Source organism: Papilio polytes, unplaced genomic scaffold (assembly GCF_000836215.1).
Source record: "Papilio polytes unplaced genomic scaffold, Ppol_1.0 DF822845.1, whole genome shotgun sequence".
In the NCBI taxonomy this organism is placed as follows: domain Eukaryota; kingdom Metazoa; phylum Arthropoda; class Insecta; order Lepidoptera; family Papilionidae; genus Papilio; species Papilio polytes.
Window position 1 is genome coordinate 2,938,239 of NW_013526359.1, and position 22,864 is coordinate 2,961,102.

General features: G+C 33.9%; 3 protein-coding genes across 3 annotated transcripts in view; 2 read left to right on the forward strand and 1 right to left on the reverse strand.

Moving 5' to 3' along the window:
* Positions 1-402: 402 nt before the first annotated feature.
* LOC106105584 (RNA-binding protein 28) lies at positions 403-9,233 on the reverse strand. The gene is made up of 11 exons (XM_013285982.1): positions 8,724-9,233; positions 8,525-8,638; positions 7,776-8,042; positions 6,529-6,699; positions 5,572-5,728; positions 5,018-5,195; positions 4,373-4,535; positions 2,681-2,786; positions 1,731-1,895; positions 1,284-1,383; positions 403-918 (listed from the first exon to the last, which is right to left on the reverse strand). Exons 1-11 carry the CDS (start codon positions 8,986-8,988, stop codon positions 436-438), a joined length of 2,169 nt encoding a protein of 722 aa, XP_013141436.1. The 5' UTR covers positions 8,989-9,233; the 3' UTR covers positions 403-435.
* A 268-nt stretch (positions 9,234-9,501) lies between these two features.
* Positions 9,502-12,811, forward strand: LOC106105376 (NADH dehydrogenase [ubiquinone] complex I, assembly factor 7 homolog). Its single transcript, XM_013285667.1, has 6 exons — positions 9,502-9,990; positions 10,089-10,229; positions 10,677-10,796; positions 11,275-11,535; positions 12,137-12,328; positions 12,549-12,811. Exons 1-6 carry the CDS (start codon positions 9,568-9,570, stop codon positions 12,741-12,743), a joined length of 1,332 nt encoding a protein of 443 aa, XP_013141121.1. The 5' UTR covers positions 9,502-9,567; the 3' UTR covers positions 12,744-12,811.
* Positions 12,812-13,310: 499 nt separating this feature from the next.
* LOC106105329 (E3 ubiquitin-protein ligase UBR1) overlaps positions 13,311-22,864 on the forward strand; it is a 33,739-nt gene continuing 24,185 nt past the window's right edge. Inside the window, exons 1-2 of the mRNA XM_013285620.1 lie at positions 13,311-13,714; positions 16,917-17,031. Coding sequence (XP_013141074.1) covers positions 16,943-17,031 — 89 coding nt within the window. The 5' untranslated portion in view covers positions 13,311-13,714; positions 16,917-16,942. The remainder of the gene's footprint in view (positions 13,715-16,916; positions 17,032-22,864) is intronic.

The window sequence follows — 22,864 nt, forward strand, 5'->3', positions numbered from 1 at the left end:
CATGATCTATATGAATTTGCACTATTGGTATTTGGTCTTGATAGCTGATCGTTTTAATAGGATTGATGGCATGAAACTAGCAAAATGTAGTGGATACATTATGGATGTATGGTGGATACTTTTGTAACCAGTCAAGTTTTTGTGTTTGGGTGGCCAAACACAAAAACTTGACTGGTTACAAAAGTGGAAGAAATTATTTCTCTTTCAAAACTAGTTACCAAACTGCGAAAAAAAATATTTTTATCTAACTGGATAGGTAACTTTGGTTAGGAAAAGGGAACAAGGGATCCCTAGAGCGTGAAATTTTAAAATAACTTCTTTTAAAACATGGAAAATTAAAATCGATATGACAGAAACTGCCGCCAAAAGTTCATCATTGTGAAACCAGTAAAATAAAACGTCTTTTATAATGTTCTCATCATTTATTATATAATCTTATACATTCTTATTCTTCTTCCTCCTGCTTGGTGCTTTATTTTTATTGATTTTTTGTTTTGGTAATTTTATTCTTTCGCGGGCCGCCATCTTGAGACGCCATGTTCGTTTATTCTTTTTCTTCTCATCTTTGACAGTTTGCCTATGGATTTCCTGTTGGGCTCGTAGTTTATGGTTATTTCTCATTTTATGCTGACTCCCTTCTTTAGCAGTTAAACCAGTATATTCTCCCACATCTGCCGTTTTTGGCAACCTCACGAATTTCCCGACGCCATTTTGATCTTTGAATTTCTTTCCGAAATTACCCTTTTTCACATAACTCTCGTCTGGTGCCCTTTTAAGCTTTCTCTTTCTATTCATACCGTAGTCTTCTGTTTGTGTCTCTTTCTTAGCTAATGGATTATTAGCTATGGATTTTTCTAATCTCTTCTTCCTTGCATTTAAAGCTGTTCTATCTTCAATAGAAAATGACACTATCGGTCTCTGTAAAAAAAAACACACTCCTTATAAAATTACCAATTACTCGCTTATCTTAAAAAAATACTACATCTGAATACCATCAAAGATTAAACAAGACGTTTTGAGTGGGCGCCTGATAGGTTTTAATGTTACCAGTAAGTTAAAAATTCCCAACTTCTTTTGAAATTCTCTGATGTTGCGATCACCAAACGAGATTATTTAAAAATAAAGTTTGAAATTATAACAATGGCGATGTTCACTGGTACAGTTGCTACCTGGTCAAAATATGGCGCTTTTAAAGACATTGTTTACGAAATTGCCAACTACCATATAATATATTATGTAATTAATTTGACTGAAAAAATGAGACGAAATTAGATTGTACTCACATTATTCCTGTCAATGATATCAGGGTTGTTGTTCAGTTTCCTGAGACAGGCGAGAGCGTCCTCGTGCCGCGTGAACATTACGAAACCGTAGCCTTTAGATCTGGAACAAATCAGGAATATTTTTTTTAATTTCACGTGGACAAAGTCACCAGAAACAGCTAGTAAGAATATATATGTTGCTCGTGATTTCTTCCGTGTGAAATAAAGAAATAATATATAATCTATGTTACTCAGTGAAGACGTAGCTTTTAATGGTGCAAGAATTTTTTAAATCGCTCCAGTAGTTTTTGAGTTATTTCAATACATTCTGGTGGGATGACACTTGACGCCTGTCTTCTATGTGGTTGTGATTTGCCGTAAGCAAGCCGGACCTGCAGTGCGAAGATGTTTGCGGGCACTACCATTGTTTTTATGTAACCCTAGTTAAATTTCCTTAAAAGTACTGACGGATGTTTCCCAGTGCGGTCGACGGGAGCCCTGAGGTCTCGCATGATTCGTGCCTCCCCGATGACCGCGTGGTGCGGCGCCGCGCGCGCGCACTCCCGCCGCAGCCGCGCGTCGTCCCACTGCGCCGGCAAGTTGGCCACCACCAGCCGGTAGCGGGACACGAATCTGTTAACATTAAAAAATAAATAAAATAATATTTAATATTAAATCAAGTAAGTTACAAATCAATCAGTTGCAGGGACTTCCTTTTAAGTAACCAACAGGCACTTGTGTTAGGAAGTCCCGCTCTTCCGTGTAACACATAATGTAAGATATTCTTGCACTATCTATGCTATGATAATAAAGCGTAAAAACACACCACTCTGTGGCACATATTTAGGACAATTCTTTCTTTAACAAAAAGCACTACAGTTACGACACACCCCAGGCTATGTATTTTTACGCTATTGAAGTTAGGAGATTCTACATATACATCGAAAAGAATAGATATAAAGACAAAACTCCAGTACAATATCTTACTAATATTATAAATGCGAAAGTTTAGATAGATGGATGTTTGTTAGAGTTTGTAGCATAAACGACTGGACTCTCGGTGAAATTTGGCATAGACATAGAGGATACTCTGGAAGAACACATAGGCTACTGACTTGTGTTTTTTTTTAAATTCCACGCGGACGGAGTCGCGCGCGAAAGCTAGTACCTAATAATAACATGAAATCGACTACCATTATTTCGGTGCACGGGCTAACGAAGAGCTTCCATCACATATTTTAAACGTTGGATCTGATAATTTACAAGAATTCTGGGACAGGCCCTTAATGTAAATTTTATATGTAGCGTAGAAAGAGTGTAAAAATCATGCACCAAATACCTTACTTTTGTGTTAATAATTTGTCAGAATAAACATCTTGGGATTTACGCACTTTTTTATTCACACCCTATGTAAATACCTGTTCAAATTCTTCAACATCTGCGTCTTGCTGCGCTCGAGGGCGAGTCTCTTCGCCATGTCGGAGGAGGAGACGCCGAGAGCCGCGCGCGTGCCCGCCACCACCACTGGACAGGGCGCATCATCATCACAGGGTATAAAGAACCTCATACAGACACTGAGGGGCTATGTGTATACACTTACACCTGTTTCACACTTGGCCTTGGACCAATCCAATATTTATTTATTGGTGATACACTCAGCATATGTGCTGATCTTCCATGGCCATTGAAAATAGAAGGCACACATGTTTTACACATTATTATTATTATTGGATAAGATACGAAATGAGTAGATTAGAGGTACTTTTAGAGTAGCCCCAGTGGTTGAGAAAATTAGGAGTAAAAGGTTAGAGTGGTATGGGCATGTTATGAGAAGGGATGAATCGCATGTGACAAGAAGGATGTTAGTTATGAATGTGGAGGGGTACATCGGTAGAGGTAGACGTAGAAAGAGATAGATGTATTGCGTGAAAGGTGACATGATAAAGAAGGGAGTGATGACTGAGATGACGGATGATAGAATGCTTTGGAGGACGAAAACCCGGTGCGCCGACCCTACGGGAGTAGGAGAAGGCAGGGGAGATGATGACATGTTTTGTCAAACTCATTCTCCCTTACAAAATAATATGTACATTGTCATAATATAATTTTGACATATACAATGGGGATGTTTCCTAATTTTTGGAATAGCCTATATTTTGTAGATAAACCATGTATGAACACGAAAAAAAAATAGTATAAAATATAATACTCATTATTTCAATAAAAAAACACGTAAATAAAAACAACTCTTTAATTTCCCCCCAAAACGTCCCATGACGTCACTTCTTTGCATACGAACCTCGCGTCACGGCCTGTCACTGTCAATTTGAAAGAACCATTGATTGATAATACTCGTAAATCTTTGTTGTCTAAAGTTGTTTGTTGTGCTAGATTTTTGTGTAAAAAGTAAAAGTGTTTTTAATTTAAATTTAAAAGTCACCAGATTTCGAATTTTTAATTGGAAGTGGAAGGTCATTCCAGCACTTAGTTGCGGCAAATCGAAAGGTGCTCGAAACACAATATGAACACTCACTGGCGCCAGTTAGTGTTCATATTATGTTACTTCCGTTTGAATCCTACTATCTAACTGTACTGGCCAAGTGTGAACCACACATTCGGGTTGACTAGGCCCTAGTCAACCATACTGCGGTTTGATTTCACATATCTTTGAATTTCTTGCATGTTTAGTTTGTATTATGATGAATTTACCATTAAAAAAACATATATGACCATATTTGAAAGGTATAAGTGGCTAAAGCAAGTTAAAAGTTTAAAAAAAAATATGGCCAGTGAAAAAAAAGTAAAAAAAACTTTTAGTACAATTACTAAGGGAGAAACATTTACTTACTTCATACCATAAGATTGGAACAATACCATAATGTACGAATTAGTTTGTACATATTTTACCAATTACTCTTACTAATATTATAAACGTGACAGTTTAGATGGATGGATGGATGTTTGTTAGAGTTTGTAGCCTAAACTGTTGAACAAGATTAAATTTGGGACTTATAAAAGGTAGTCTGAAAGAACACTTAGGCTACTCGATTAGTCCGTTAATGTTTTTTTTTTTATAATAATAATTAAAAAACCAATAATCAAAATCATACCTCCTTCTTTAACAAGGTAGAGATTCCTGTTATCTTTGGGCTGCTTCTTGCTGCCCTTCTCCAGGTTCTCCCTCTTCAGTGCAGGCTTCACCAGCATCACCTGACCTTCCAACCGGAGCTGATCTGCTGACAGGGATAGGAACTTCTCTGCGTCATGTTGATTCTGGTGAAAATGGTTTTAACATTAAAAAACGTTGTACTGGTTAAGTTGGCACATCGCGTAAACAAGTCCTCTTGTGGTTGACGTACCAAATTAAATGTTTATAATAATTTTGTCTATTAACTACAATGTACATAGTTTATTTATTGTTTTATATTTATATTTTAAGAATAAAAACTACGATCAATTGAAAATAATGCAACATGATTCCAATAACATTTTATAAACAAATCTCTGTTACTTTCAAAATATTTAACAGTAGCTGTTGCTGGCGACTTCGTCCGCGTGGAATTGAAAAAAGTAAAAAAACATAACCTATGTTACTGAGTCGTAACATAGCTTTCTATTGGTCAAAAAATTATTAAAATCGACCCAGTAGTTTTTGAGTTATTTCAATACATACAAAAAATACAAATATTTTCTCCTTATAATATTAGTACAGACAACCAAAAACATTTAAAATAACATAAATAGCAGATACATACAACAAACTTAACAAATCCAGATCCCTTAGAATGTTCAGTCAACTTGTCGACACAGATCAGTGCATACTTGACAGGTCCCGTTTGTTCAGCAAACTGGCGCAGCTGCTCATCATCCACACTGAACGGTATATTGCTGAGAAACACTGTCAGACCATCCTCAGCATCATTCAGTTGTATACTGAAAATTATTTGAATAGACATAATTAAATTATTTAAAAAAAAATTAAGAACATGCAAAATGGTTAAAACAATTTAACAGTTAATTATTTATGTTTTAAATTAATAACATCATTTCTTAAAACAGTAGAATCTCGATAACTCAAACCTTCATAAATTAAAAAAAAAATGTGTTCCCTTCCCATCAGAGCCCAACCTTCACAACATATCCTTGATAATTTAAAACCTCTATAATTTAAAATATTTTGTGTTTCCCTTGGACTTTAACTTATCAAGGTTCTACTGTACTTTGATTCAAGAAAGAATAAACAATCAATATTACTATAACCTAAAAATGTCATTTTGTAACATTAAAAGATATATATACATCACTATACCGTTTCCTCTCAGCGACTGCACTGGTCACACTTTTATCATCATCCATATCTTCATCTTCATCAATATCCTCATCATTGCTTTCATCATCTTCCTCTTCATCAGATTCATCAGACTTGTCATCTTCATCATCACTATCTGAACCATCACCTGATTCACCTAGTTAAAAAATACAAATTAAGAAATCCAAGTTATAATTTTTCTATTCTATTTTTATATGATTTACATTTAACAGTGGTAGTGCCCGCTTTAACATGTTAGCACTGCAGGGCCGGCACGCCCCCAGTAATACCACGACCACATAGAAGACATGCGTGAAATGGAAGCAATTCCGTGTTTCGTCTGATGAGTGTGGTGCCAGAGGCCTAATTTAAGTCCCTTTCTCTTTACCACCCTTTTCTTATGAGAGGTTGAGAAGAGGAAGTGGATTTGACGGTGGAGGAGAAGCATAGGAAGGAGAAATATCCTCCTTATGTGCGTCTCCTCCTCCGTCGTATAAGGGTAGGCAAAGCATCTGCAATTGCGGATGTCTATGGACAGCGGTCGCTTCGCCCTTTTGGCGATTTCAGGTGGCCGCTTGCTCGTTTGCCACCTTATATTATAAATAAAAAAAAAAAAAATATAGTGAGCTGGTGACGGTGATAATGATCAGTATATGTCCCCACTGAGGGAGTCGCAGCCTACCCAAGAAAGGATGACAAGGCCATAGTCAACTGCGCTGGAACACTGTGCATTGACTTCACTCATTTCTTTGAATTTTTTGGTTGATATGTCAGGTTGCATCAAGATTTTTTCCTTCGATGTAAGAGCGTCGGGTAAATTATGTATATATGGAATTCGAAAAAAACGAAAATCACATTGACACATGATGAGATTCAAACCCAAGCCTGTGGATTACAAGTCAAATACTCAAACCCCGAGCGATCAACGGGCTTCTAACATATGATTATAACACTTACTCTTAACTTCCTGTTTCAATTCTTCATTAGATATATTAAGAGGTGTGTCATCTTCTACATCACTGTCAGATTCTTCTTTCTTTATTTTCTCCTCCATTTCAATTTGCTGGCTGACCACATGCTGCATGTATTTATCTTTAGCCACCGCCCAGTCCACTGAGATCGGTCTACCTGTAACATTATGACAAGAGTTTAGCAAAATTGTCTGCAAGCTTGTTAGTCAAACAGCCAAATATGAACATTATAGTAATTAAAATTATTGGGAAGCTAAATTTGCTTGTTTAGTAAACTTTTATTACTAAACTAACTGTTGCTTGCGTCTTCGTCCATGTGAAAAATAACATACCCTATGTTACTCAGTCATAACATAGCTTTGTAATAGTGTAAGAATTTAAAATAATCGGCCCAGTAGTTTTTTTTGGTAATTTCGATACATAATAAAATACAAATCTTTCAATTTTATAATAGTACACAACTTTGCCTGCATGAAATTTAAAAAAAAAGTAAAGATAGCCTTTGTTACTCACTGACAACATATTTTTTATGGTGCAAGAATTTTTAAAAGTGGTTCAATAGGTTTTAATAATAATAATAATAATAAATCTTTATTTCAAGAAAATCTCATATTTTGTTAGTAAAAAAAGCTTATTGCCTAGTGTTAGTAATCCTAATAATAAAGAGAAGAAAACAATTTTATTTACATTACACTTCAACACATTTCTTACAGTGTAAGAAATTAAATCGTCGCACTATTGCACTATCGCATCTGGCTGCTAAAACAACCAGGAGATCGTTTTTATTATCATAAATGCGATTTAACAACAAAGCGCATCTGTACCGCAAGTACACATGTTGTTTTATTTCAATACAGATTGTTGGCGCCTATGTCACCTTCATATGGATCCCTAATGATCGAATACGAACATCACTAGCAACAGCGTCGCACGGACATCCCTATTGTACATTCATTCACTCTCTTGCATTTCGTCTGTCAATCTGCTCGGTCATGCATCGTATCTCGCACTAATCTATTCATTGTTATTACAACCAAAATGTAATATAGTAATTAAACAACCATGAAGCTAAGTACCGGCGTTTCATTATGTCCATAATAATAAGAGGCATAAACACAGATAGAAATACAAATCTTTCCCCTTTTTAATATTAGTATAGATATCACTAAATTAGTACACTAAATTAAACTAAATATTTATTAATACAATGTACTTTTGTAAATTAAAACTTACCAAGGAAAGGTTTCATATTAGTATTCAATAATGCTTTCTTTGCCATTGGAACATTTTTAAAATGTACAAAAGCACATCCAACCAACTTTCCATCAGGTTTTTTAAGCAATTTCACTTCTTGTACTTCACCATATGGCTCAAAATGTTCTTTCAGAGTTTCCTCTGTGGCTTTGAATGATACATTTCTTACAATTAGCCGAGCATTTCTATTTATTCTCTGTATTTTATGTTTCTCTTCTTCTTCTGGCATTAAAATCTCTCTTTTTACTGTGAATAAAAACAATACACCATTATTTAGCATGCAACTTTACTTTTAAATACAAAATTGTAGTCACAGGAAACATTATATGAGAATAAATAAGATAGGACATATTTCATGATGAAACATATTTTCTTTGTTTTTTTTTATTAGAGTAAACTATAACCATTGTAATATTTTTTTTTATTAAAGAGGAGAGCATGAGTGACACAATGGGGTAGGAAAAGAAAGTTGATGCCACTTCTAGAGAAGGGCGGATCCAGGGGATCACATAGTCATGGTCAAGTCAAGAGCTTGACAAAATATGTAAATATAATTTGTCAAGCTCTTGACATGCTCATGACCCATCCTGGGTCCGCCCTTGCTTCTAGAGAATCAAGAATCCCATTATTAAATTATATCTGCCCTTACCCAACATTATCAAAATCATGTTGGTAAACCATAGAAGAGTGGAAACAAATATAACATTGTTATTATCACAAATACATACCTTCTTCAAAATCTTGTGATGGTGCGCTGTCTACCTTGACATCATGCTTTACTTTATGTTCTTCCTGAACATATTTATGTTTTGGAACAGCCCATGATACAAATATTGGTCGACCTGATGAAACCAAAACTAGCATAGTAAAAAAAATATACATCTTTTGAGTAAATTAACTCTAAAGTACTATAATATTAAAACTTACCCATGAAAGGTTTTTTATTTGTAGCTGTTAAAGCTTTATTTGCCATTGGGACCTGTGTGTAATGAACAAAACCAGACCCTACAAGTTTCCCATCAGGTTTTTTTAGCAACTTCACCTCTTCTACGGTTCCATAAGAAGAAAAATGTTCTCTCAAAGAATCTTCAGTGGCTTTGAAAGAAATGTTTCGCACAATCAAACGTGCGTTTTTATTTACACCATCTTTATATTTAGTGTTATCGGTATCCATAGTATCGTCTTCAGGCATTATGTTTTTATATCAATAACAATTTATAAGAATATCGGAGTACACGTGTGGGAAGACCTATGTATTTATCAACACAAAACCAAAACGTAGGTTACAGATAGAAATCTGTATAATGATTAACAAACTAGCAGTAATTATGCCTAGCAGGATTTTGTTATTTTTTATTAATATTAGGTATCACTTTTTTCTATCTGAATAAATTGAAATAAATACATAACCAATAAAAATAAATACATGTGTTTTATGAAATAAAAACATTAACACAATGACAGTGACATATGTCAACACAAATAATCGAACCTGGTTTTTGCTACTTTATATTAATTTTTAGCATAGGCGAGAGTAACGTAAGGCTTTATACGAAAAACAGCGAATTAGTTTAATTTTGTTTTGTTAAGATAGTTCTCAAAGTTAATGACAAAAGGCGATTTGGATCGAATATATAATCTGTAAAAGACAAATGCCATTCGTCAAATCATCTGTCATTTCTATGGCATTGACATTGACAATAAAAATTAATAATATACAAATAAAAAACCAGCTGTAATAACCTGTAAAAAATAGTTATTGTTTTAAAAAATGAATGCCCGACATTTATATCGAATATGCACGAGGCCAATCTTTTATGCTACATTAAGTAAGCGAAACAAAGGATACAAAATCGTAAAAAGACCAGATCCCAATACTTTGAAAATGCCTGCTCCTGGTACTGCGCCCAGTTTGATGGAGATTATAAAAGAAAAACTACGATTAAATGGACCTTTGACGGTTGCGGAATATATGCACATTATTTCTACAAATCCAACTGAAGGCTATTATATGAAAAAAGATATAATAAGTGAAACCGGCGACTTCATAACTTCGCCGGAAATCAGCCAACTTTTTGGAGAGATTCTTGCAATTTGGTTTTACGCGGAGACTCAAAAGATGGGCTCAGGTAAACCTCTACAACTGGTTGAACTTGGACCTGGTAATGGTACACTATTAGTGGATATCTTAAGGGTAATAAACACTATTTATTATTTACAAGTCTGACAACCACAATGTATTGTTTATCCATTGCATTCAAATTATCTACACATGAAATATGTTGTTTTAAGGTTATTAATCGACTTGGCTATAAATCAGGGGACTTATCCTTACATCTTGTTGAGATATCAGAGACAATGCAAATGTTACAAGCCCAAAGACTATGTCTTACACATAAAGCTACAAACATTGAGTCACCACACTACTATGAGGTAAGAAAACTATTTTTTAAACAGTATCTCATAATAATAAAATGAAACACATTACTCATAGAAAATTTAGTATTCTAATGGTGTTTTTTTAATTACCCCGGTTGTTTTTGAGTTTTTTTTTGTAGTTTAGTTACTGCAGATTACAATTTTGATTGGCTCTTTTAATCTTACTAATATTATAAATGCGAAAATTTAGATGGATGGATGTTTGTTAGCATTTGTAGCCGAAATGGCTTAAGGGATATCAATGATTTTTGACATATATATAGGGGATAGTCTGAAAGAACACATAGGCTACTTTCTTTTGTTTTTTTATTAATTACGCGCCGGACGGAGTCGCGGGCGAAAGCTAGTTAGAAACAAAATATTTTTAAACTTAACAATGATTAAACATAAAGACATTATATGGGAATATGTTTTATATATATTTTTTAATCCTTTTTTCAGGGTCAAACAATAAGTGGAATCAAAGTTTACTGGTACAATGATTTGAAGAAAGTACCAAATAACTTCTCATGGTACATGGCACATGAATTCTTTGATGTACTGCCTATACATAAGTTTGAAGTGAGTACATAAGGTTTTTAAACCTGTAAATACATATAGAAAATTTTAGATTTTTGACTTAGTAAATTGAAACCATATAATCCTTAGCTCTATAGGTAAGGATTAATTACAAAAGTAATACTACAGCTGACGAATATAGGGTTAAACCTAAGTAGACAGAAACCATAAACAGACTATTTATTGGCAACATCCTGGTGTTAAAGAATATTTATCTATTTTAATACTAGCTTTCGCTCGCGACTCCGTCCGCGTGGAATTAAAAAAAACAAAAGTGAGTAGCCTACGTGTTCTTCCAGACTATCCTCCACACCTATACCAAATTTCATCGAAATCCGTTCAGCCGTTTAGGCTACAAACTCTAACAAACATCCATCCATCCATCCATCCATCTAAACTTTCGTATTTATAATATTAGTAAGATTGATATCTCTTATAGTGCTTTTACTAACTGTACAATTCTTATTGTTAATAATTACAGAAAACAGAAGATGGTTGGAGAGAACTTCTAATAGATATGGATGACAATGGAAAGTTATACTACAGGATATCAGGAAAAGAAACACAATCATCAAAAGTTCTGATCCGACCACCACTGGATGCCGGAGATAGAACAGAATTAGAAATAAGTGCAAGAAGTTTAGGGATCGCTAGACAATTAGCACAACGAGTTGACCAACATGGTGGTTTGGTTTTAATTGCTGATTATGGACATGAGGGGGAGAAAGGAGATACATTTAGAGTAAGTATCTCAGTAACGGGTTCTTTTTATTCTTTCTTATACTAGCTGTTGCTCACGACTACATCCACATGATAGTAAACAATAAAAAAAAAACATAGCCTATGTTACACACAGACTAATTACCTTTCAAATGTTGAAAGAATTTTTAAAATCAGCCCAGTAGTTTTTTTAATTAAAAATATATGTAGATTTTTGTTAATTTACTAATATTTCCTTTAACCATTCCGACTCAGCTCTAGGCTTGTGCTAGGATATGTTTCACCACAATAGTCGAATGGCGGGATTCGAACCGTCGACCGCAAGATCAGTCCTTACTCCAAACCATTAAGCTATTGTGGCTTTAGTTATTTTAATACATACAAAAATACATTTTTTCTAGACTAGTTTTTACCCACATAGAATTAAAAAGTACATAAGTAGCCTATGTGTTTTTAACGCTATGGTCTACATCTATGCCAAATGTCATCAAGATCAGTTTAGCATCAGTTAATCTATACTTCCATATTAATAAGATTTAGATTGTATCTTATACAAAAAGTTGACTTAACTTCAGTTAAGGTGTTATTGATATTGTTTAGAATATTTTTTTGTATATTTCTAGGCCTTTCATAAGCATAAAGTAGTAAATCCATTAGAAAATCCCGGTGAATGTGATCTCACTGCCGATGTAGACTTCAGTCAACTTCGGATAGCAGCTTCCAAAGCACCGGGTGATGAAAATTATGCTATTGTCGCTGGACCTGTGAAGCAGAAAGACTTTCTAGAAAGATTACAGGCAAAGGCTAGGTTACAGGTAATTGAATAAAACTGAATTATAATATGAGATAGATTGAATTTTTTTTATATAAAAGGAGAGAAAGAAGGCACTTTCTGTTTGTTAACTGCACTGAATTGTTTCTTAACAAGCCATAAACAATAGTGAGATTTGTTTCAGTGATGTTGCCATTTTTTTCAGTAGTTTATAGTTGGGAAGTAAGTATGCGAAAATATTAATAACTAATTTTTTTTTTAAGGTGTTAATGGATAATGCCAAGTCTGAAGAAGATAAGGAAAAAATAAAAAGCGCATATGAAATGCTTGTGGATCCAAATAAAATGGGCGAAAGATTCAAGTTCTTGGCTTTTTATCCATCGACGATGGGACCTATTTTAGAAAAATTCCCGCCTCTAGGATTCGTCGAAGAAAAGGAAAATGCTAATGAAAAATAGTCTATCTTTACTAATGATTGCTTAATATGTTTTTTAGTTTATAGGTAATAAATATATATGTTGTTAATTTTTTGTCTTTCATTTTCTAGTCAAGTATTCGTAACCAATGATCTACATTTAGAGACGTTGTCGACGAACTTTATGCATCCATAGAGGATATCTTATGTTTTTTTTTACCAGAAGTAGTTTGACGGTCATTTAAATTGGGAAGGCTGTATGACTGGGTATGTTGTACTTATTTGATTTTCGTTATCTTGGGGTTGACTTTATAATATGGTAGTGTTGATTTTAATGTATGATACAGAAAGAATTATCTGTCGCTATCTCCAACAGGCGCGTTTAAGTTGATACACGATATAAATGGCGTCAATCCCATGATCTATCCATTTATGCCTAGTGCACGTTTTAAGAGTTGCAACGGCCAGTCATAGAGTGTCAGGTCACTGCCAGTACAGTTATTGAACGTTACTGACTAACTGTACTGGCAAAGTGTAAACCACACATTATAGAGATGAGTGGTCTATGTTTCGCTATTGATTTCTTAAACGAATAGAAAAATAATTTCTGGCAACACTTTTTACAGTGGAGTCGATTGTCCGTCTCACAGTCGATTAATTTGCATATTTTTATTTTTGTGGTGTTAAATCATTTAAAAATAGTAATAAAATTTCTGTTCGTAATTCTTATGCGTCTTTAAAGTCACTAGAACATGTGGAATATTTTCTAAAACGGGAATAATATTATCACGTTGTGATGGAGCTAAATGTCAAAAAATTCAGTGGATTCGTGCCAATGGACAAGAAATTGTAGCTGATGTGAAAATTTGTTTTTTGTGCGTTTTATTGAAAACTGATGGTATCTGAAACATTAAATGCAGTGTTCAATTATTTAGATTTTCTTCCGAAGGAGTCTTCAGCGTGGTTTAGCAATCCAATTGGATTGGATGATTTTACAATTTTGAAAGAGCGAAGGTAAAGATATTTTCTTTTGTTACGTTATTGTATTATTCCGTCACTCGTGCCATGACTTCAACATGAAGTATGACTTCAGGAATCATTTTTCATTACAACTTTTAATTTTAACATGTAAAATTAATGCTACAAAGCATATCATACTGTTCCATTCCATTATACCGATAGGTCTAATTATTACGCAAAATGTTAAGATAATGAAAAAAAAAATGTTTTCCTTAGATTAAAAATTACTCTCATTTTTTTTTTAATTTTGGGTTAATATTATTTATTAAGTTATATTTTTGGTTTTTAATTATTGTTATCTTTTTATTCTTAAAAAAGTATGAAAAATGGTCTTTTAATACTCCTTTTAACATTCTATGTACGAGGAATTCTTGTATTTAAGTATAAATAAGGGTAACAAGCAAAGTGTGTCAACAGATGTTTAATGATGTACTCGGTGTGCAATAATTTAGATCTACAAGTCCATCATAAGACCTGTCGTATTGTATGGATCTGAATGCTGGGCCACCAAAGTTGCGGATGAAAGGAGATTGCATGTGGCTGAGATGCGTATGTTAAGATGGATGTGTGGTGTGACAAGATTGGATAAAGTTAGGAATGTGTACATTAGAGGATGTTTGAAAGTAGCGCCAGTGGTGGAGAAATTGAGAAGCAAAAGGTTAGCGTGGTATGGACATGTTATGCAACGAAATGATGGGGACATAAACCAGAAAGTGTTGAGATTGAATGTGGATGGCTACAAAGGAAGAGAAAGGCCGAAGAAAGTATGGATGGATTGTGTGAAAGAAGATATGCTTAATAAAGGAGTGGATTCAGATATGACAACTGATAGAGATGTATGGAAGAGCAGCACATACTGTGCCGACCCTCCATAAGGGATAAGGACAAGTGGATGATGATGGTGTGCAATAATTTATTTGTAATAAATCTAAAACCTATTGTAGAAGAAAAAAAAAACAGTTTAACCAACAGATTGCTTTAACCATATTTAATTGATGCCATAAAGGAAACATTTTGATGGATGGACGTTTGTTGCTCTAGAATGGCTTTACAATGAAATGGCATAGATTTAGTATGTAAAAACACATGGATGTTACTAAGTTTGTTTTTAATTCTGCGCAGATAAGGTTATGGGCAAAAGATACAATGTTTTTAATTCTTGTATTGATCAATCATACTTCATACTAATATTATAAATGCGAAAGTTTCGATGGATGGATGTTTGTTAGAGTTTGTAGCCTAAACAGCTGAATGGATTCTGATGAAATTTGGTACAGATGTAGAGGATAGTCTGGAAGAACACATAGGCTACATGTTTTTGTTTTTTTTTCAATTCCACGCGAACAGAGTTGTAGCCAAAAGCTAGTTTAATGAATAAAATGTGTTATAATGTGTAGCCTATTTGTACAAGTGCTTTGCAAGGAAGATTATTATAAGAAAATATAATAGACTATATGAGGATATAAAATTATAAAACATTATTCAATTCATTAATCATTTTACAATTCACTAGCTGTTGCTCGCGATTTAGCCTGCATAAATAATAAAACAAGATAGCCTATGTTATTCCCTGACAACATAGCGTTTTAATGGTGAATCTATTTTGGAGTTATTTCAATACATGTAAAAATAAAACTCTTAGATAAGCTGCTTTGTAACAGCAATAATTTTGTATTTCTAATGACTACTGTAAATCTTTCTCTGGCCTGTTTCAACTAGTGTCTTAAACCAGGTCTTTTATTGCAAGTCATGCTCATACTAGTGCCAATAGCCTAATGGTTTGGGGTATGGACTACCGAACTTGCGGTCGAGGGTTCGAATACCGCCATTCGATTAATGTCTTGAATCATATCCTAGCACAAGCCTAGAGCTTAGTTGGAATGGTTAAAGGAAATATTAGTAAATTAACAAAAAATACTATTATATTATAATATTTTCAGAAAAAAAAACAAATATGGGTGTCACTAAAGGGGGCAGCTTTCCTACTTTGATACTAGAATGATTAAAATTCTACATAGAAAATTCAAAATGCACTTCTTACGGTTCTACATTTATAAAGCGTAATACAAACCTTATCAATATTCAAGTTACAATTTCCTTGTACTAATTAAGCAAATTCAAGGACCTTTGAAATGTTGTAATTGTTGTGCAAATGTCAAACAAAACAATAAAGTAATGTGAATTGACCTCACATCTACAAAAATAGCGAACAGATGAACAATTAAAAAGATAATGAAAAAGTTAAAGTTCATTGAATTGTAAGTGTACATTGACTGTTTGACCCACTGCCAATCTGCTATTTATTATTCACTACAATATTTGTAGCCTAAACGGCTGAACAGATCTCCATGAAATTTGGCACAGGTTGAGAGCATAGTCTGGAAGAACACAAAGACTACTTTTTATCCCGGGAATAGTTACGGTTCCTGTGGGATTCATTAATTTAGTTTTTTAATGTTTACCCGATCATTCTGCAATGGTTTAACATATCTTATTGAAATTTGACACAGATATAAAACAAAGTCTGGAGTACACATGGGATAAGCTTCATCCCCGAGAAATGTCCGCTTCCCGAGGGATACGTAGCTTTTTGTAGTTTATATAGTTTGTATGTTTTCTAATACCACGCAGACGAAGTCGCGGGCAACAGCTCGTATGTTATATTTGTTATTCTCACACTATCACTACATAGTATAACAGTACAAAATTACTTATGGATCAATGCAAAATCAGGGTGGGTCGCTACTATAGACATAAATGAGAGGGTAGATCAAAATTGTCTACTTTCTAGTATACATTTTCATTTTATTCAAAACTACCTTGCTTTTTTCTACAAGCATATTTTATATTAGCAATTGCTCATGACTTTGTCCGCTTGAAATATGCCTTGTTACACACTGATAACATAGCTTTTTAATGGTGTAAGAATTTTCGGAATCATCCCAGTAGTTTGAGTTATTTTAGTACCTATGAAAAGACAAATCTTTTTTCTTTATCATATTATTATAGATAATAAGCAGAATCAAAACTAAACACTTCTGTTCTGTTCTAATTCTTGTTAATGGCTCTCCCTCAGGGGATTGGACCAGTGTCAAGTGCTTAACACTTCAATTAGAATGAAAGGAAATAAAATAGTTATGTTGATGTACCAGGCTATCATGAGTATAGATTAATATAGATTTTTCTATTGTTACAGTTTGCAATAACTGCGGTCGTTTCATTATGAGTTCTCTGCCGCCGGTGGAGCTGGAAGTGGAGGTTGTTGATGACGCTATGGAGGATGACACCGCCGACATGATCCCCTCAGAGAGGTACAGTTAATAACATAATCAAAGCAAGCAAAATAGACCCCAATTTTCGTCACGCGATTTTGAACTAAACTACTTAAGTGTACCGTAGTCTTTGACTCCAAAAATTACACTAACATTTTAATAGTGGTAGAGCCCGCTTTAACATCTTCACATGAATGGGTTGGTTCGCCCGGTGTAGTACCACGACCACACATAGACAGGCGTGAAGTGAAAGCAATTCCGCATTTCGTCTAATCAGTGTGGCGCCGGAGGCCTAATTTCCACCCTTTTCTTAAGAGGAGAGGGTGGGAAGGAAAAGTGGATTTGACGATGGAAGAGACGCCTATGAAGGGGATATGTCCTCTTTATGTGCGACTCCTCCTCCGTCAATTAAGGGTAGGTAACGCATCTGCGGATGTTTATGAGCAGCGGTTGCTTTCCATTTCGGTGGATTCAGGTGGCCGCTTGCTCGTTTGCCACCTTATATTATAAAAAAAAAACATAAAAATTGGACTCACCTGCAAGCATTACCTTTTGGATAAAAAAAGAATTTTCATAATTGAATATTTAAATAGGAGGTATTTTGGTAAGTCGGTCAAAAAGTACAACGTGTGGTATGATACTACTGACGAGTACGCATTATTACACAAATGCAGTGTCATTGGTGTGAAAAACAACTAAAAAATATTAAACCCTAATGTTATGAGCAAGGTGATCAGATGATTTCAAAAATCCAGAGATAAAACTTGACTTCAATATGAGTGCAGTTAAGTAGCAAATTTAGTAATAATGTGTTTCAAAATCGACATTTATGGATATAATTTGCATATGTTTCCTTATATTACGATATACAAGTGTCCGATCTTAAAAGCTGAATTTATTTGGAGTGAGTTATTAATGGATTATCATTATTTATTATTATAGGATTAATCCTAGCGTTATTATTATATTGTGACGCCAATATTCAATAGGAGCTAATTTAATAAATTACTCAGGATATGTTTTAACGTAGATTTTTATGCCACTTAAGTTTTAACAGCATTTTTACTTTGGAGGAGCTGTCGCCCGTAAACTTCGTTGGCGCGGATTTTTTTTTAAATGTCATCAATACATTCCCGCATCCATCTACATTCTACCAGCTATCTTTCAGTCAGTCTCATCAAAATCGGACGACCAATTACGCCATTTTGACAGCGCAGAATTTAAAAAAAAGTAGCCTAAACTATGCCCGTCTATATCAGCTACCCTTCAGAGAAAGTCCCGTCAAAATCGGCCTAGCCTTTTCGGAGGTTGCCCGAAGCAAAGGCGTTTTACAGACAGGCAGACAGACAGACAGAATTTTTTTAAATGCGATTTTCGTTGTTAGCAACGCAAATTATTTCCGAAATCTGTAATTTTTCTTTTGATATTACAAATAGGCACTCCAATGTGACATATGTTAATGTCTCTTAACGATTACGAGAGATGGCAATGTATAAATACAAGTATTGGCACAGTGAGAACTCACCGTTAATAGGGCGTACTAGACTTACGCGCATGCGTGTACCGGTGACCCGGGCATCTTCGATATTTATTGATTACACCTGTTGCCATACCGCTCTTAATGGACGAATTGATAATTTTATTACATCCTAGTTATTGCGAGATGATGTCTGGCGAATACAAGTTATCTACTTACTAAATAAAACTTAACCAGCTTTCCTTACTTTTGTTTTTATGAGAAAGAATGGGTTACATTATGTTTTGAGAATTTGGGAATATTTTTTTGGATTCTTTTATACTATTGACTATGCGTCGCCAAACGATTATCTGGAAGGGATAACTACTTAGTTACATCTACCGTCGTCTTATATTAATTTTACATTTTTGCAGTCTCTATACGACGCCCAAGTTAGCGTTAGTTGACACTATTGTTTATCTTACTTATATTATCAATGCGAAAGTTTAGATGGATGGATGGATGTTTGTTAGCGTTTGTAGCCTAAACGGCTGAACGGATCTCTATGAAATTGGGCACAGGTTTAGAGCATAGTCTGGAAGAACACATAGGCTACTTTTTATCCCGGGAATAGTTACGGTTCCCGTGGGATTCGTTAATTTAGTTTTTTAATGTTTACTCGATCATTCTGCAACGGTTCAACATATCTTATTTAAATTTGGCACAAATAGAAAACAAAGTCTGGAGTACACATGGGATAAGCTTCATCCCCGAGAAATGTCCGGTTCCCGAGGGATACGTAACTTTTTGTAATCTATATAGTTTGTATGTTTTAAAATACCACGCGGACGAAGTCGCGGGCAATAGCTCGTTGTTAATACAAATTTAGACGTAAAATATATATAACCTGTATACGTCAGCTTTATGCCCTTTTGTAGGTACTATAGGCACTGTTAATAATTCTGATATGTACCCTGTAAAAGTCAACCTTTAGAAAGTAGCATGGCGTTTTTTTCTGTAGGTACTTTAAGCAATGTTAATAATTCAAACATAATTCACAAATGCTTATCTTATAATCTAAGAAGGGTTATTAGTATAGGTTATATCAATAAATAGAACAAAAGATGCGCAGTACATGATACCAGACAAAGAATCATTACACTTTATCCTGATAGCCCTTATCAAGACTTTCAGAAAAAGTAATAACAAAACTACAATATATACCTTTCATTACGCAGTATTTATTCAAAGTTTTACAAGTACAAAAAATTGAATTGTGGAATTGTATAAAAAAATAATTTGTTAAAATTGTGTTCGCGACTGTACAGTTTAAAAATGTACACTAACGTACAATGTGCTTTGTGGTACAGAGTATTAAATTTTACTTTCTTATTAATAATTTTACAATTAATTTGATACTTTTGTTACAAGTTAGTGTTAACATAAAATATGATACTAAAAGAATTGTTTAAAATACTTTGCTGTAAATCAGATATGTCACCAAAATTCCTGTACCACGCTGATGTGCTAGAGGAATTTAAAATGTAAGTGTCTTTGTTTTCTTTGTATAGAAAATTGTTAGTCAAACCATACATGTTGACACACAGCTAATAGTAAATTTGACCGTTATGTACGTAATAAGTCATTAAGTAGTTTTTGAGTTTGTTGCATTCAGACTCCGAAGTACTTTATATTTATAATATTGTAAAGATTTTTTTTTATTTCTGTATGTATTGAAATTAGTTAAAAACTACTAGGCCGATTTGAATTTATCGCTAACTAACATAGGCTATATTATTAAATTTCACGTAGGTGAAGTCGCGAGCAAAAGCTTGTCTTAGCTATATTGAACTGCACTAATTTTGTACTTCGCTTCAAGTTTTATAAGTCAAGTAAATCCGCAATCTAACCTTGGCTAAGCGGTAAAAGTAAAGTTTATTGTACATTTGTTACTTACGTTTTATGAAGTGATACAAAGTTTTGTCGGTATTTACGTTTGTTGAAACATTTTGTATACAAAGAGTTAAATTCGCTTCCCAAGAGATAAGTTGACTAAAATGTTGACTAAATTGCGTCGTCAGCGAAGTGGGTAGGAGATATATTTCCTCGTCTATGTAAAAACATGTTTTATGGTTTGACCCACTTTATATGTCTTTGAGATTCTGCTTGACTTACAAAAGAAGTTCTGTATGCAAGAGGAATTTAGCACAAGGATAAATGTCCACTTTATTATATAAATAGGATATTGATAACGGGAGTGAGGAAATAGATAATCTTTTAAGTGTAGATAGCATTTTACTATTTCTGGTATTTTTAACATAAAAGATTATATGTATATTTTTAACCTTTTAATTCTGTCGTCACTTACGCTATTTTCAATAGGGTTGACAATTTTCGTTTTTGAGTAAATGATGTTTACGTCCTTATCAAATAAGTTAAAATTATTTTTATTTTCCAAATTTATTGTGCAAACTTGGACAAGTTACTTTCACAATGCGTTATAATACCAAAACATTTTTTGACATCCCTGGTTTCGCATTAGTTTAAATTATTTCCGCAATTCAAACATGTTTTTCAAATAACACTTATAATTTGCATATAACTTTCAATCATGTAGATGTAAATTGATTTTTTAATTTATGACTCGTAAATTTTTTACAAAAGTATAAAGGAACGTATACTTTAATAAAGTCAAATAATCTATATCTATCTATACATATAATAAAATTGGAGTGTCTGTTTGTAATATCAAAAGAACAATTTCAGCTTTCGGGAAGATGTATTTGCGTTGCTGATAACGAAAATCGCATTTCATTTTTTTTTGTCTGTTTGTCCGCAAGTCGCGTTTGCTCCGGGTAATTTCCGAAACGGCTGGGTCGATTACAACCGGACTTTTACTGAAGGATAACTGACATATCAATATTGCGTGGACGACGTCGCGGGCAACAGCTATATATGTAATTGTAGTTTATCAAATGTATGATATCTATTTGCTTGCTTATAGACGATAGTAGGTGACATCATTATAATGCAAAATAGTTCCGCGTCAATTAAAATCAATCCACACATCATCCATTATTGTATGTCGCTTATTGACAATCGATAGTATAATGCAAACAAGATTACTCAAACATCTTAGCACGTGTCTTGTCTCGAAATATATCTTTGGGATTTTATGTTGGCAATGTTTAATAACGACCGTCTATCACACCGTTATTACATAATATTTAATTCGTCTCATCCGAAAATGAAGATATTTGTGAAGTCAACCAACGAACAGGGTCAGTCTATGTGGTTGACTATGCCCTAGTCACCCCTTACTTAGTGTAGGCTCCGTGCTCCTTAGTGGGGACGTATAGTGAGCTGGTGACGACCCAAAACGATGTAATTTCGGTAAAGCAATGATGGTGATGATGATTACAAGAACGATTCCAAATTTAAATTTTCGCACAAGTTAAAAATCAATTTTATTTCCTTATTTGTATTAGTAGTGCCAGTTACGACTAAGAACTTTTAAATAAATGAGGCAGAAATACGATAAAAATACGAACGATTTTTAGGTTCAAAGATTAGAGCTAAGGTCGACCATAATGGAACTAATATCTTACAATACTTGTGAAAAACATTGCATTCGTGTCATTATCAAACTACTTTATTTGTCACTAGCTCTTGCTCGCGACTTGGTCCACTTGAAAATAAAGAATAATAAAAAGTATAGGCTATTTTACTCAGTGATAACGTAGCTTTTTAATGGTGAAAGAATTTTTGAAATCGGTTCATTAGATTTTTAGTTATTTTAATACATACAAAAATACAAATCTTTGGTCTTTATAATATTAAAATAGATTAGAATTACGCTACGGTGTGAATGCAGTATGAATGTCGTTCACTGGCGTGCCAAGGTCCGAAGGAATGATGCGCTGACTCGCTGACCTGATGCTGTGCCAGCTTCCGACATATTTTATTGCATAACTTAATTGTACATAAGTAAGAAAAGTAAGAAAAATCAGTTTAAACTTCTATAAGACATTTTAACGTTGATACTGAATAAGACAATACAAGAGTGATGACAATTAGTAAATTTGTAATACGTTTTATCATCAACTAGCTGTTGCTCGCGACTTCGCCCCCCGTGAATTTAAATATTATCTCGCCTTTGTTACTCACTGATAACGTAGCTTTTTAATGGTGAAAGAATTTTTGAAATCGGTCTAGTAGTTTTTGAGTTATTTCATTAAATACAAAAATACAAATCTTTCCTCTTTATAAAATTAGTATAGATTTAATCTTTATTAAACAAAAATTTGGTCAGTTTTGTGGACCAGGATTCGGAACGTTTTACTTGCTTTTAAATCATTGATATATATTTTGCTAAGTACACAAAACTAAGATAAAATCTCACTTGTTTGAAAGATA

Bases quoted from the DNA above. Each gene is read 5' to 3' on its own strand.
- LOC106105584 (XM_013285982.1), bottom strand. From the start codon at position 8,988: ATGCCTGAAGACGATACTATGGATACCGATAACACTAAATATAAAGAT. The intron at 1,384-1,730 runs GTCAGTACTTTT...GATTTGTTCCAG, and splicing joins GACCGCACTGGGAAACATCC to ATCTAAAGGCTACGGTTTCG. The intron at 919-1,283 runs GTGAGTACAATC...TTTTTTTTACAG, and splicing joins ATATCATTGACAGGAATAAT to AGACCGATAGTGTCATTTTC.
- LOC106105376 (XM_013285667.1), top strand. From the start codon at position 9,568: ATGAATGCCCGACATTTATATCGAATATGCACGAGGCCAATCTTTTAT. The intron at 9,991-10,088 runs GTAATAAACACT...TGTTGTTTTAAG, and splicing joins TATTAGTGGATATCTTAAGG to GTTATTAATCGACTTGGCTA. The intron at 12,329-12,548 runs GTAATTGAATAA...TTTTTTTTTAAG, and splicing joins AGGCAAAGGCTAGGTTACAG to GTGTTAATGGATAATGCCAA.